The sequence below is a fragment of the Salvelinus fontinalis genome, chromosome 38 (genome assembly GCF_029448725.1).
Source record: "Salvelinus fontinalis isolate EN_2023a chromosome 38, ASM2944872v1, whole genome shotgun sequence".
In the NCBI taxonomy this organism is placed as follows: domain Eukaryota; kingdom Metazoa; phylum Chordata; class Actinopteri; order Salmoniformes; family Salmonidae; genus Salvelinus; species Salvelinus fontinalis.
This window is the reverse complement of record NC_074702.1, coordinates 22,747,396-22,763,804: the sequence shown is the minus strand read 5'-3', so window position 1 is coordinate 22,763,804 and position 16,409 is coordinate 22,747,396. Positions and strand designations below refer to the sequence as shown.

At 43.0% G+C, this 16,409-nt stretch overlaps 1 protein-coding gene across 1 annotated transcript; it reads left to right on the top strand.

Annotated features, from left to right (window-relative positions):
• Positions 1-3,878: 3,878 nt before the first annotated feature.
• On the top strand, positions 3,879-15,041 carry LOC129837696 (nestin-like). The gene is made up of 4 exons (XM_055904067.1): positions 3,879-4,891; positions 6,293-6,417; positions 8,350-8,423; positions 9,077-15,041. Exons 1-4 carry the CDS (start codon positions 4,076-4,078, stop codon positions 13,993-13,995), a joined length of 5,934 nt encoding a protein of 1,977 aa, XP_055760042.1. The 5' UTR covers positions 3,879-4,075; the 3' UTR covers positions 13,996-15,041.
• Positions 15,042-16,409: the final 1,368 nt, after the last annotated feature.

The window sequence follows — 16,409 nt, the reverse complement described above, 5'->3', positions numbered from 1 at the left end:
TCCACGATCATCTCCTTTCTCTTTCTCACGTTGAGGGAGAGGTTGTTGTCCTGGCACCACACTTCCAGGACTCTGATCTCCGTCCTCTAGGCTGTCTCATTGTTGTCGGTGATCAGGCCAACCACCGTTGTGTCGTCAACAAACTTAATAATGGTGTTGGAGTTGTGCTTGGCCACGCAGTCGTGGATGAACAGTGAGTCTACGGAAAGCGTGATCACACAGTCGTCCGGAACAGCTGGTGCTCTCGTGCATGCTTCAGTATTGCTTGCCTCGAAGCGAGCATAAAAGGCATTTATCCCGTCTGGTAGGCTCGTGTCAGCTTGTGGCTGGGTTTCCCTTTGTAGTCCGCAATAGTTTGCAAGCCCTGTCACATCAGACGAACATCAGCGTCTGATGACTCTAGCCTTTAGCTCGATGCAGATGTTGCGTGGCTTCTGGTTGGGATATGTACGTATGGTCCCTGTGGGGAGGACGTCGTCGATACACTTATTGATGAAGCCGGTGACTGAGGTGGTATACTCCTCAATGCCATTGGATAAATCCCGGAACATATTCCAGTCTGTGGTAGCAAAACAGTCCCGTAGCATTCGTGTCATCTGACCACTTCCGTATTGAGCGAGTCACTGGTACTTCCTGCTTTAGTTTTTGCTTGTAAGCAGGAATTTGGAGGATGGAATTATGGTCAGATTTGCCAAATGGAGGACGAGGGAGAGCTTTGTACACGTCTCTGTTTGTGGAGTAAAGGTGGTCTTTTTTCCCCTCTGGTTGAACATATGTGTAACGTTCGTCTAAGTCGTTCTCCTCCTCAGGCGAGGAGGAGCAAGGATCGGACCAACATGCAGCGAGGTATGTAGACATAATGATTTAATTAAATTGACAAGACGAACACTGACACGAAATACACTTGAATAAGCTACAAAACAAGAAACGATGTGAACAAACCTGAACGAGATAACATAACGCACGAACAGGAACAAACACATACACAAACACAAACGAAACAGTCCCGTGTGGTGCGACATACACAGACACAGGAACAATCACCCACAAGCAAACAGTGAGAACAGCCTACCTTAATATGGTTCTCAATCAGAGGAAACGTCAAACACATGCCTCTAATTGAGAACCATATCAGGCAACACATTTAACCCAACATAGAAACACATAACATAGAATGCCCACCCCAACTCACGCCCTGACCAACTAAACACATACAAAAACAACAGAAAACAGGTCAGGAACGTGACAATATGACATGCTGGTAGAAATAAGGTAAAACGGATATAGGTTTGCCTGCATTAAAGTCCATGGCTACTAGGAGCGTCAATTCTGGATGAGCATTTTCTTGTTTGCTTACAGCCTTTTACAGTTCGTTGAGTGCGCTCTTAGTGCCAGCGTCTGTTTGTGGTGGTAAATAAACAGCTACGAAAAAAGTAGATGAAAAGTTTATCATGAGGTACTCATAAGCTACTCTCTATTCGACATCCCGCACTAGCTGTTATTGACAAATAGACACACACGCTCACCCCCACCCCTCGTCTTCCCGGACATAGCTGTTCTGTCCTGCCAATTCACAGAAAACCCAGCCAACTGTATATTATCTGTGTCGCCGTTCAGCCCCGACCCGCTAAAACATGAGATATTACAGTTTTTAATGTCCTGTTTGTAGGATAGTCTTGAACTGAGCTCATCCAGTTTATTCTCCAGTGATTGAACGTTGGCCAATAGAACGGATGGTAGAGGCCGGTTACCCACTTGCAAACAAATTCTCACAAGGCACCCTGATCCGCACCCCCTGTATTTCCTTATTTCCTTCATGCGAATGACAGGGATTTGGGCCTTGTCCAGGAGCAGCATTATATCCTTCGCGTCAGACTCATTAAAGAAAAAATCTTCATCCAGTTCGAGGTGAGTAATTTCTGTTCTGATATCCAGAAGCTCTTTCAGTCATAAGAGACGGTAGCATCAACATTAGGTACAAAATAAGTTACAAACAATGCGAAACAACACACAAAATAGCACAATTGGTTAGGTACCCGGAAAACATCAGCCATCCCCTCTGGCGTCATTCTTCCATTCCATTCCAGATCTACATGCATCTCAGCCCAAATACCAATACGAAGAAATATCATTGTGCAATAGACAGTAAACAAACCTGTTGACATTAAATATTTGTTCAGTTATTACACTAATTGAGTTTATACAGAAAGTTTCAGACCCCTTAACTTTAACCACGTTTTGTTACTTTACAGCCTTAATCCAAAATGGATTAAATCGTTTTTTCCCTCCTCAATCTACACACAAACTTATTTTTTCCGGCTATTGTGACCCATGGGATTAAATGGGTTAAGAATGTAATTTTTACTTGATTTAATCGAAGATATTTGATTAACACATAATGGCAGAGTAGATTTGCCATCAAAGACAAAAAAACATGAACATGATTCAGCATAAATAGCTGCCATATCTGGCTCACTTTCTTTAAGCACCCTCCAATTTGAATTTTTACAAATAATTGTGGTTATTAGTCTTCAGTCTATAAAATTTTTGTAAACTGATAGAAATCAGTTTACAAAAAGAAAACTAAAAGACAGTGACATCAATGAAGAGATGAGAAAGAAAGGCCAAGACCCACCTTTCGGCGAAGAAACGATGGGATTCTTGAAAACCACGGTAGAATAATGCAGCTCTTCTGCCATCCTTTAGACTTGTTGTCAACAGTGTGTACAGATAAACCTTACCCAGTGTTGAACTATATGTTATGGTGGTTCCTGTTTTTTTATATCCCTATTAGGACCTTTATTAGTACTTCTGCTTTGACTCTGGTTTGCGTTACTCATGTCAGACAACAATTTCACTGTTTCCATCTGACTAAGAAGAGGAAGTCGTGTTGACGTGCCATGGTGGTACTGTCATGACGGTACTGAATGGCACTGCACTACTCAATTTGAATATCTATATGGAAAACCATTGGCCTACCACTTTGAATGGAAAACAGAAATAGTTTTGTACAGAAATAGAAATCGGAGTGTCTCTCATTCTCTGCTCACTTGTTTTAGTGTGAGGATACCTCTGAAGACTTGCCATACCCTCTTGTCAGTGGTTGATTGAGAAGTTTTTCGAGAAGTTCGCCAATCCACATTGTGGTTGACTGGTTTACAAGTTAAATGTAATACCCTGATTTGCTAAGACTTCAGAAAATGTTGTAATGCGTTTCTCATTTGTCTGTAATTCATTTCCCATATGTCTGCAATAGATCTTCACTTCAACCATAGGATCGAGGTTGAAGTGTTGTTACCATGTAGACGTGGGACTGCTGCAATGTTGAAATACTGTCACCAGATGGTAGTAGTGAGGCCAAAATTGATCTGAGAAGTAGCTACATCACTTTTTTAATCAAGATGGTAGTCTATCCTTTATTAAGTCAATCAATTATCTAATTAGATTGATTTTGCCTATAATTTCTAAACCTACATCACGTGTGACAATCGGAGTTGTCTTAGTACAAATATAAAGGTTTCCTCTAGGCTTCCTGTCAAGTGTATTCATCATAGAGTATTGTATTCATGCTATTGCATTTAGCCTTACATATTACATCCAGTAGTCTCACAATTACGCACAATATGTGTGTATCAGGAAAGAAAACTGGTGTAAAGAAATACATGATTTCATAAAAATAACTGAATATGTACTTGTAGAGAGATAACAGAAATAATTCAATCAAAATGTGAATTTCTCCCAGTTAACAAGAAGCAGAAGACATTCCAGCAGTGCTAGAGTTAACCCCTAAATGACATCACTGCTCACTCCCTCCTCCCTCTCCTCTCCTCTCCATCCCTCCTCCCTTTTCTTCCCCTCTGCCCTCCCCCTGCATTAATTCCAGTATGAAAGGAGAGTATCTCACCAGCGGTCACACTACAGGAGGCAAGCAGCCTCACAGCACATTCTGACCCCCACACACAGGCTTGGAGAGAGAGACGGAATCAGCACCTCACACACATTGACAGAAACTGCTCACTCCAGAGTAAGGCTCTCTTTACTCAACCAGCATCACTATCTGTCCTCTCTCTCTGACATGGAGCTTCACAGCCTCCGACACCACCACAGCCACCGGACCGACAACAAGCTCCAGATGCTGAACCTCAACCAGCGCCTGGAGACCTACCTGGGCCGAGTGAGGCTGCTGGAGGAGGAGAACACGCTACTATGCCAGGAGCTCCAGGCCCTGAGGGGCTGCGGCCAGGGGGGGCGGATGGGCCTGGAAGACAAGCTGAGCCTGGCCAGGCAGGAGGTGGAGGCAGCCTGGAGGGAGAAGGACCGGGTGGAGCTGGAGCTAGGGAGCCTGGGTGAGGAGCTCCAAGTCCTGGGGCTGCAGAGACAGTGGGAGGCGGACGCCCATGGGGAGGTGAAGAAGAAGCTGGCAGACAGCAGGAAGGAGATGGAGGAGGAGAGGAGGGCTCAGATCTGGTTAAGAGAGAAGGTGAGCCAGCTAGAGAAACAAATCCAGTTCCAGATACAAACCCACCAGGAAGATGTTGCCGGCTTCCAGGCTACACTAATCCAAGTCAGACCTGCACTGCCACCCCCTCCATCCCAAACGGGCACCCAGCTGCCCAGCCTCCAGGACCTGGGTGAGGAGTACTCCCAGATGGCTGTCAGGGCGTGGCATGAGGCGGCCATGGTGTTTCAGGGCCAGGTAGACAGCCTGGACGAGTCTCTAAACCAGGCCAGAACCCGGTTGGCCCAGGTGTGCCAGGAGAAAATTGAGAGCCAGCTGAAACTTAAGGCCCTGGAGAATGAGCTGCAATCAGTCCAGGATAGAAGGCAGTATCTGGAGAGGAGTGTGGCCAAACAGAGAGACAGGGAGAGGCAAGAGATACAAAACCTGCAGGTAAGAACAGTTAAAGTAGCTGACCTTGATCTTTGGTGTGGGCATATTTATGGGTGTGGGTTTATTCATGTCAGTATCTCATAGGTAACTTTGTTATAACAGTGTAATTTGCCAATGCAATCATATAACAGTATCAATTAGACTATTTAGAACTCCTGTTCACCTGAACCTGAACTGAGCCAAAAAAGTTAGATTCCTAACCATACTATTAAATTCCATATTGAGTGATGCTTGAATAATCATACATTCTTTAAAATGTCTTGAGTGTGTTGTCTGAATGTGACTGCTGTGTGGGATTTAGGACCTTCAAATTTATGCCAGCAGCATACCACCCTGCATACCACTGCTGGCTTGCTTCTGAAGCTAAGCAGGGTTGGTCCTGGTCAGTCCCTGGATGGGAGACCAGATGCTGCTGGAAGTGGTGTTGGAGGGCCAGTAGGAGGCACTCTTTCCTCTGGTCTAAAAAATATCCCAATGCCCCAGGGCAGTGATTGGGGACACTGCCCTGTGTAGTGTGCCGTCTTTCGGATGGGACGTTAAACGGGTGTCCTGACTCTCTGAGGTCATTAAAGATCCCATGGCACTTATCGTAAGAGTAGGGGTGTTAACCCCGGTGTCCTGGCTAAATTCCCAATCTGCCCCTCAAACCATCATGGTCACCTAATAATCCCCAGTTTACAGTTTACAATTGGCTCATTCATCCCCCTCCTCTCCCCTGTAACTATTCCCCAGGTCGTTGCTGCAAATGAGAACGTGTTCTCAGTCAACTTACCTGGTAAAATAACGGTAAAATAAATAAAATAAATAAAAATAAAAAATGACTTCAGTCCAAAGACAATTGACAATGTGCTTGTTGTGTATTTTGCCAGTTAATTGAGACAGCTGCTTCCAGTTGAGCAAACCAGAGCAAAACAAAACGTTTGAAATGTCAGTCATAGCAGAACGTTTTTCAAATGGACATGGCCCAAAATAAAAACGGGGAAAAGATGGTAATTTTATGAAAACACACAGAGGTGTTTTTGTCCAAATGAGTCTGATATCTATGACGAAGAAACACACCAATGCAGTATCTCTGAGAAGGCTTATATTGTGCTCCCTTTCATTTGAAATGCTAATGAAATGTTTGGACAGAAACAGCATATTGGACTCTGCATAGGCTGGGGCTCAGGGAATTAGTTCCAGGTCATCATTTGTCTAGAAAGGTCAAAAATCCACACTGGGGCCCAACCATAAGATGCAGGGAACACAACATTGAACATTCTATGTTCTATGCTGGGCATAGTCTCTTGACATGGAACCAGAATTCAGTGCCTTCAATACATGTGCTATAGTTCATGTGCTATTGTTGGATGACATCAATGCTATTTCTAATCAACTCTCTTCCCTTTTCCTGTTCCCCAGGCCCATCTGGAGGTGTTGGAGATGGAGAAGGGGGCGTTGGGAAATCAGATTGATGCTCTCCTGACAGAAAGTAGGGGTCTGGTGCAGCTGAAGATGTCTCTAGGCATGGAGGTGGCCACATACAGGTACGGTACTGTAACGGCTTTCTTCCTGGGATGAAGGAGAGGACCAAAACGCAGCGCGGCTAGTGTTCAACATGTTTAATAACAAAGAGACGATAACGTGAACACTATACAAAATACAAAATAACAAACGTGAAAACCGAGACAGTCCTATCTGGTGCAGAACACAAAGACAGGAAACATTCACCCACAAAACAACAGTGCAAACAGGCTACCTTAATATGGTTCCCAATCAGAGACAATGCAAAACACCTGCCTCTGATTGAGATCCATATTAGGCCAAACAACAAACCCAACATAGAAACACAAAACATAGACTACACCCACCCAGCTCACGTCCTGACCAACTAAACAAAGACTAAACCAAGGAAATAAGGTCAGGAACGTGACAGGTACATGTCACAGTACATATTATCAGACGCTACAGTACCTCCCTCATCATACCTTTAGCACTAATCTATAGACATTTTGGGCCAAATGCTAAAGGGTAACTAGTAAATCATGCATTAATGTCAATTGGAGCTTTGCTTGAAAATATTAGTTACATACAAGGATCTCAAGTTGGACTTCAGTCTTAACTTGTTTTCCTTGTCTGTTTTTCTTCACAACCACTGATCTGATAGACCATGGCAGGTGAAAGTATTCTGATGGCCATCCATCCAATTATTTTACTCATCAGCTGTAGAAGGAAAGGAGACGAGGGGAGGAAGCCATGAAAGACCATTGGCCCACAGCCAAAGGGGATCAGAGGTAGTGTCATTTTTTATGTAAGAGAGGCGTGGGAAGGTTCAAATAAAAGCGTCACCTCAAGCCTGTCGATCAGAATATGAAAATTGAGGCAAATGTCCCACTCATTCCATCTTCACTAATATCTTCCCCTTCTTTTCCAATAGTTATTTTCCAAACATGTTCTTTTTCTTTTATTTACCTTTCTACCGATTTGTGAGAAAGCCGTCATTATTAGCCCCATGTCCATGCTGATTTAGACGTCTAGTTTATCACATTCAAAGATGGATTTTCAACTGGAAGTTCAGACTGAGCCCCATCCCCCCTCCCCCTGTGAGAATGTGGAACAATATGTAGATGCCCAAGGCCTGTTGTCCAATAGGGCTCAGCCGTCTGGCCCAAAGGTCATCCCCTTGAAAAGGCCCGTCTCGGCTGTTTTGAGCAGGGTAACTTTATATGGGCCTCTATAGTGGCGCCTTTATCTTTCCCTTGATCTCTTCCCCCTCCATAGTGACCCCAAGGTATCAGCAGGGAATGACCAACGTATGAGCCATGGGAGTCTAGAGGAACAGGAATAAGAGGCAGGGGGAGAAGCAGAGAGCAAGTCTTAAAGAGATTTACTAAATGCATCAAATTCATATTTTCTGCACCTACACGGTGCATCCCAACACGCAATACAACACATTGAGCAACACTTGGAATGTCATTCTGGGAACATATTGGGATATTCATGTGCACCAGTTTATAAGTATTTAAGAGTATTGTTTCATTAGAGATGCTGGTTTGAATGTGTGTTGGAATGGGCATGGTCCACATCTGTGAATACAAATGGTATTAGTTCTGCTTGGGCTAATCAGAATGTCAGGGCGTGCATGCCTGTATTTTAGGCTGTGAGTATGTGAGAGGGGGAATTGATGGTAGTGGTGTGCACTGCAGATGACAATGTCATCCCCACATTTCCATAACAACAGATCTCATGTTGGCAACAAAAGCCCTCCCACTTCACTCCTCTGACCCCACCCTACGACACTTATTTTAGAAAAACCCCTAGTACGGCCAAACTAAAATGATCTTGGTTATTCGTCACAATAGTATTCAAGCTGCTTCTAACCAATACACAAGATTTTCTAGATAGTGATACAAAACATTACATCACTTTCTCTTCATGAATCCTTTTCTCATTTGTCTATGTCTGTTATTTTCCTTCAGAGCTTTACTGGACAATGAAAGTCTGACGGGGGATTTCTCTTCAACAAATCAGCTAAGGAGTACCTACACATCTGGTAAATGATCACTTCATGCAGAACCAGCTATATTAGTGACTGTGTTGTAATACAACTTGATATTGATAGGCATCAAAGCCATCACCTCCATGACATGTATTCCTGTTACTGTATACTTCTACTCAAAACCAAGAGGCATCTATCTTATCCTTAAGGTAGGCGAGTCCTGACTCTGTGTTGTACTGTATATAATCACATTAGACCAAAAAGACTGGGGGATGGTGTGGGTTGGTTAGGGGGCTGAGCTAGACGCGTTGTGCTCTGTAACACAAGCTACCTAAGAGGGTCCCCAAAGGTCGTTGAGCCATATGGCTTTGCTTTCCGGTAATTCAGACTCGAGGGGAAGGAAGTCATGATCAATATCTTTCCATTACTGTCTAATCTCAGGAGAACATGTCTCCTAATATTGCCTTTGGGATGGGATTTCGAAATCTGTCAACCCTAAGATAAAACTGAAGACATTTTGGAATAGGCAGAGATTTGCAATCAAAAAGCAATCAAAGCATTGATGAAGGTTTCCTGGTATTGTCAAGATTATTGTCGGTGTCATTTCATCTTTATCGATGTCTATCTATGATAGTCCCTGGCCTGTGGCCTACCCATTACCATTATGCTGGTCTACCTATTTAATAACCTTCCTATGTCATTCACAGATGGAGTGCCCAGCTCTCGAGGGGTTAAGCAAAGCTTCCAGACACAGCTGGCTACCAGTCAGATGATCAGTCCCATTTCTACCTTCCATAGAGCAAGCCCACGATCCAATGTAACAATGATGTCCGCAACACCAGTTTGGACTCAAAACCGGGTAACCCTGAACGAAACACCTGAGAGTTGTCGAAAGACAGAGGAAGAGCATGTTAACTTTGACTTAGGGTCCAACTGGCAGGTAAGTTGGTCAACGCCTTACCCCAAAGTACCACAGGATGGAATTTCAGTCGACCACTTCAGACCCCAAGATGTCCATGAAGAAGTCAACTATGCTGAGCCTCTCTCACCTCCCACTGAAGAGGCAGGAGCTGATGTTGTATCTTGGCTTGGTTCTGACCATAAGGAACAATCCATGTGGGATTTAGAAAAGGAGGAAGAGGATCAGAACATAGTCAGAACCTGGGTTGCTGAAGAGAAACCCGTTCTGGAATCTGCCATGAGTCACCAGGTTGAGACCAGCTTCAGTATGCCAACTGTGTTCAGCACTGATGCTCAAGAGCTCTACAGCCCTTCAGTGAGCTATGAGAGAGCAGTTTCGGTGACAGGGGCACATTCTGCTTTCTCAGCGAATGATCATAATGATGTACCTTTTGAAATATCTTCTGAAAAAGAGGAACCTCTACTAGATCTGCCTTATGGTCCCATGAATGCATTGGAGGAAAGAGATCTTGAAACAGCAAGGAAAGATGGTGAATGGGTGGGAAAAGAAGGCTTGGAGTCTGAAACTAAATCAGTGCTAGAACATGCATTTGAGACCTTCACAAGCAGTCAAGCTTTTGAGTATGGGGCGGGGAAAAGTTACAACAAGCCAAAAGAGTTCAACCAAGAGGACAATATGTCTTATGCATCTATTCAAGCCTCCCACGGTTCAGAAGAGGCATTTCACCATGTTAAAAGAGTGGAGGAAGATGTTATTAATCTCACAAAAGAGGATGATGAAAATGATATGTCTAACAAAGATGAGGAGCAATTGGAAGATGAATTGCGTCCCTATGGGTATGGTAAGGATGATTGTGAAAGATTGGCAGGGTTCAATAAGGAAAATTGTGTGACAGAAAGAATCGATAAGTTCAACCGAGAGGCGATTATCTCATACGAATCTGCTCAAGCTTCTCACTGGTCAGAAGAGGTATTTCACCATGTTGAAAGAGTGGAGGAAGGTGACATAAATTTCACAAAAGGGGATGATGAAAATGATATGTGTAATAAACGTGAGGAACAATATGCATTGCACCCCAATGGGGATGTAAATGACGAATGGGATAGAGTGGGAGGATACAATGAAGAGAGTGGAATTGGAGAAAGAATGGATGATTGGAAAGAAGGAAAGGATCATATGAAAGAGGAAGAGATGTGGAATAACAGAGAAACCCAACCCAATCGGTCTGATCAAGAGTATATACCTTCAAATGTAGAGAAACTGAATCAATTCGAGCAAGAGCATATACCTTTAGGCAGAGAGAAACTGAATATATCCGACAATGACAAAGAGGATCATGATGAGGCAAACGACTGTCAAAATACTTCTATTTCATGGAGGGCTGAGCTAGAAGGTGACAGCTACGCTCAGGACAACACACTGGCCGACACACACCCCCTGATTCGTTACAAGAGTGACGAGACGGATGCCAACACTCAGGCTTCACACATGGGAGAAAGTGACTCCAGTGATGGTGAAGAGGACAGGGAGGTTTGCCAGACAGGAACAGGCACCTGGGGCGAAGGCAAGTCCAAACAGTTTGACACCATGGAGGATCTGTATGAAGAGTCAGAAGGGGATGTCATAGATCAGGAAAGTAACATGGGCTCCACTCACCAAGAGGACATGGATGCTAGCCAAACAAAGCAGCATGCTACACAGGAGAATGATGAGGAGAATGCAGTAGATCAGTTGATTCAGAAGACAGAAGAGAAACAATCCTATGAGGAACTTACAGAACCTGGAGAGTACTCCATGGTGTGCTCTGATGAGGACTATAATGAAGAAAGAATTGATAGATTGGTGGAGCAAGAGTTAGAGAATTTATCTATATCCAGTTACAGTGAACACTTTAATGGGCAGATGATTGAGAGCGAGTCAGTACTGAGTCTTCAAATTGAGTCTCACACTGAACTTTCCCAGACACAAGACATATTATACAGTGAGGAGGTAGACCAGATACACTCAGTGAGACTGAATCAATCTGAGCAAGAGCATACGACCTCAGGCGGCGAGAAACTGAATCAATCCGAGCCAGATTATATAAATTCAGGCAGAGAGAAACTAAATCAATCTGAACAAGAGTATAAACCCTCAGACGGAGAGAAAATTAATCAATCCGAGCCAGAGTACATAACTTCAGGCAGAGAGAAACCGAATCTATATGCGCAAAAACATATACCCTCAGACGGAGAGAAACTTAATCTCACCGAGCAAGATAATATACCTTTAGGCGGAGAGAAACTAAATCAATCCGAGCCAGAGTGTATAACTTCAGGCGGAGAGAATTTGAATAAATCTGAGCAAGAGCATATACCTTCAAACGGAGAGAAACTGAATCAATCCCAGCAAGAGCATATACCTTTAGGCGGAGAGAAAATTAATCAATCCGTGCCAGAGTATATACCCCAAGGCAAAGAGAACATGAATCAATCTGAGCAAGAACATATACCCTCAGACAGAGAGAAAATTCATCAATCCGAGCCCAAGTATATACCTTCAAACGGAGAAAAACTGAATCAATCACAGCAAGAGCATATAACTTTAGGCAGTGAGAAACTCAATCAATCTGAGCAAGAGAATATACCTTCAGACAGAGAGAAACCGAATCAATATGCGCAAGAAAATATACCCTCAGACGGAGAGAAACTGAATCAATCTGAAGATCAGTACATTCCTTCAGGCGAAGAGAAACTGGATCCGTCTGAGCAAGAGAATATACCTTCAGACAGAGAGAAACTGAATCAATCTGAAGATCAGTACATTCCTTCAGGCGAAGAGAAACTGGATCCGTCTGAGCAAGAGAATATACCTTCAGACAGAGAGAAACTGAATCAATCTGAAGATCAGTACATTCCTTCAGGCGAAGAGAAACTGGATCCGTCTGAGCAAGAGAATATACCTTCAGACAGAGAGAAACTGAATCAATCTGAAGATCAGTACATTACTTCAGGCGAAGAGAAACTGGATCAGTCTGAGCAAGAGCATATACCTTCAGGCGAAGAGAAACTGAATCAATCCAAGCAAGAGACTATATCTTTAGGTGGAGAGAAACTGAATCAATCTGAAGATCAGTACATTCCTTCAGGTGGAGAGAAACTGAATCAGTCTGAGCAAGAGAATATACCTTCAGGTGGAGAGAAACTGAATCAATCCGAGCAAGAGACTATATCTTTAGGTGGAGAGAAACTGAATCAATCTGAAGATCAGTACATTCCTTCAGGTCGAGAGAAACTGAATCAGTCTGAGCAAGAGAATATACCTTCAGGCGAAGAGAAACTGAATCAATCCGAGCAAGAGACTATACCTTTAGGCGGAGAGAAACTGAATCAATCTGAAGATCAGTACATTCCTTCAGGTGGAGAGAAACTGAATCAGTCTGAGCAAGAGAATATACCTTCAGGCGAAGAGAAATTGAATCAATCCGAGCAAGAGAATATACCTTCAGGCGAAGAGAAATTGAATCAATATGAGCAAGAGTATATAGCTTCAGGTGGAGAGAAAATGTATCAATCCATGCAAGACCATATACCCTCAGACGACGAGAACATGAATCAATCTGAGCCAGAGTATATACCCTCAGGTGGAGAGGATCTGAATCAATCTAAGTCAGAGTATATACCCTCAGGTAGGGAGAAATTGAATCAATCTGAGCCAGAGTATATACCCTCAGGTGGAGAGAAACTGAATCAATCTCAGCCAGAGTGGATTTCCTCAGAGGTTATGTATTCAATGCACTCTAGGATTCGAATGACACCTGGACACACATCTCTTAGAGAAAGTTCAGTAGAAATATCCAAAGCAAGATATTTGGCTCAAGGTAAGGTCTTCAATGGGGAACTGGGAACTGAAGCTGTACCAGACAAAATAGAAGGAGAGGATGACCAGAACCTTTCTATGCTGACTCATGCAGACTTCACTGAAAGCCATTCTATCTACAGCAGTTTAAACAGCAGGCCTGAGAGTCAAACCAATATGAACAACTCGGATATAGAAGAGTCCAACAGCACAGATGATGAGTCTCCAAATGCAAGCCAGTATTTGCAACCTGCCAACGAAGCAAATCTAACTGCAGATCAGGAAGACTTGTTAGATGTGGCGGTCTCTCACTATGAGGATTGCAATGCTCTTATAGAACATTCTGCAGAGGAGGTCACTAGCTATCAGGCAAGTCATGAATGTCTTCAGACAGACAAATGGGAAGTCTTAGAAAGTCCAAACAAACACCTGGAATCTGGAGATCCTTTTGCAGGTCACAAGAGAGACTCAGAGAGATCATCCGAAACTGACAGCAAAGGCCGGGACCGCCACAGCTTCCTCAGCTCTGGTGTACACAGCAACTTCTGGGGTTCCAATCTGGAGACAGAAGCCCCCTATCAACCAGATGAGCCATATGACCATGTGACCGAGCTACCCAATCAGAACCTGGCCTTGGCTGATAACCTATCCTGGGTGGATTTGGAATCCACAATCCACAATCCACAATCCAATTGGAACACAAAGATGGACAGTGACACACCTAAAGCTTCCACCCTTGAAGAAGAGGACAAACAGATGCCCTCACAGGTGAAGCAGCTGGTGTGTAGAGATGTGGTAGAGGGTGTGAATGTTACTTCTGAAGATTCTGAAGATGAGGGAGACTCCAGGTCATCTGGGGAAGAATAGGAACAATTTCAGGATAGTTTCTATAAGGAGTAAAGTAGAAGTAACAAGTGTTATTGAGAGTGTAATACTATTTACACTTTACAGGCTTTGAATATGAGCATCGATTCACATTGATCCTTACAGTGAAAAGCAAATGAAAGGATCATTTCATCCAAACATGAATGTACTATGTCACAGAATGTCATGACAATTCAGTGCTCTCTGGAATCCTTGGGATGTTCCTACCCTATACCCTAACCTTAACCCCTACCCTTACCTTAACCCTAACTATAACCATGACCCTTACCCACACCATTTAAAATGTCAACTTCAATGGGGTAGGGACGTCCCAAGGATGCGAGATAGCATGGACCGTCAAATATTTATGCTGTTTTCAAAAACCAAAGTTGTGCCTTGGTGCACACCCTGCTGACACTAACCACCAGTGTACCTACTCCATTTCAAGACATTGAGGGCCATTTTTGTAAGTTTTACAAATTTATTTTTGAATAGCCATTTTTCTATTGTTTTTATTTTATAATTTTTTTATTAGCCCCCCCCCACACACACTTTGGAGAACAAAAGTAACTTAGTTAAAAACCAAATAAAGGACATTTGAAAGTCAAAGCATTCTTGATTTGATTGCACTGATTGAAGGAAATCAATTAGAGCAAATGTGAGAACCAAAGTATTTCAGTGCACAAGACCTGGGAGCTTGTTTTTCTAGTGGCAACTTTTATCTTAACATCGTAAGCAAGTTTATTTGATAAGGACTCCAGTTGATATATACAGTACCCTCAGAAAGTATTCATACCCCTTGACTTACTCCAATGAAAAGTGTTATTTATGATTATAATTTGATATTTCAACTCAAACACTCACTACAAGCAGCAGTGCATGGTTTGAAATCCTAGAAGAACAGCTTGCCCCTAACAAACTGAAACACATAGTAGTTATGCTTTGTTAACGATTACGGCAAAAAACACTTGTGTTGTTTTTTGGCTAGTGTTCTATGTAGAAATGCACAAAAAACCTACATGGAAAAATAAAACTAATTGACAAATATGTTTATAATTGTATATTTGCTTAAGAACTTTTTATGACTTATTTCATGATGCAGTTTTGATATACACTACATTGAAATATTTACAGTTTATAAATAAAGCTTTTGTAAAATTAAGGGAGAAAAACATAGAAATATAAACAAATAAACACAATCTGGTCCATAAAAAAAAAAAAAAAAGGATTTAACAAGGCAAGTCAGTTAAGAAACGGTCAGCTATTTTACAATGACTGTCTATTATCCAGTAGTCTCTTCTGATAGAGGAAAGACTAGCGCACAACGGGTTCCGAGAATAAATATCCAGTGTCTGTTGAAATCTGGACAAAGCTCTTTAAAGACAGAGGAAAGCATACCCTTAGACTAGGCCAAGAAAACAGCTGGCTTCTCCCTCAGCATCTATCTGTTTCCTCTGTGTATTACATTAAAGTGAGTGAGACCCAGGGGCGGTGTGGGAGGTGAGATTTGGCACCATCCCAGCTTTACTGACCTCAAAGCAGGCTAGCTAACAAAGCCGCACTGGGCCCTCCATAACAAACAACCATCCCATGGGAAGACCGAGGGATAAAATAGGCAACAAGGAACAATGGATGACCTCACCTCCTCCTCTTCCCGCCTCCTTTCCCCCTTTTTTGCCATTCATTAGTCAGTTTTCAGAACAATGGTGTCTATTTTAGCTGCCGGTTGCCTGCTCACTGCCCAAATCTGTGCAATGACTGATTGAATAAAGGGGGAAACCACAGCCATTCACAGAGAGAAGGGCTGGGTGCTGGAATGGCATTACGGCAGCTGTCTGGCATGCTCTTATTCTCTAACGTCTATGGCTCCTACTCAGCCTTGTAACTAGCTATGACAATACAACTTTATATATTTATTTCGGGGAATAAGAATAAACTAACTAGGTTATATAGGCACAAGATGATCTACAGTATATGAAATAACAATAATTATATAAATAGATGTTGTGGATGGACAAGCTATGTCTATCCCAGGAACACATGCCCAGTGCTGTTAATAGACAAATAGTTTCCTGACAAACAGCCAGGATGACCACATCTGATGCAAGAGGCTGAAAGTGCTTGGTCACTATGTCCGGCTCCGACCAGAGGCTCCATTTCAGCCGGGCCATTCTGGCTAACGCGAGGGGAGGGGCTCAGCTGCAGGGCTGGTGTGTGTGTGTGTGACTTTGACACAGGAGGGATGTAAAACTATACCAGCTCTCTATAGGGAGTGTGTTTGCTCTCCTTCGACAACAATCTGTCATCCATTATTCCCTTTCTATTGATTTACTCCATGTGATGGAAGACCTGTAAAATCAGACAGAGGAACGGGTGGCTCCTTGACTGACCTTCATTTTCTCTTTTGTTCTAAATTT

What these genes read in the sequence shown, in the direction of transcription:
- LOC129837696 (XM_055904067.1), top strand. Translation starts at nt 4,076, where the DNA reads ATGGAGCTTCACAGCCTCCGACACCACCACAGCCACCGGACCGACAAC. An exon ending in AAGAGATACAAAACCTGCAG is followed by an intron (nt 4,892 to 6,292) that starts GTAAGAACAGTT and finishes CCTGTTCCCCAG; the next exon opens with GCCCATCTGGAGGTGTTGGA. An exon ending in AAGGAGTACCTACACATCTG is followed by an intron (nt 8,424 to 9,076) that starts GTAAATGATCAC and finishes TGTCATTCACAG; the next exon opens with ATGGAGTGCCCAGCTCTCGA.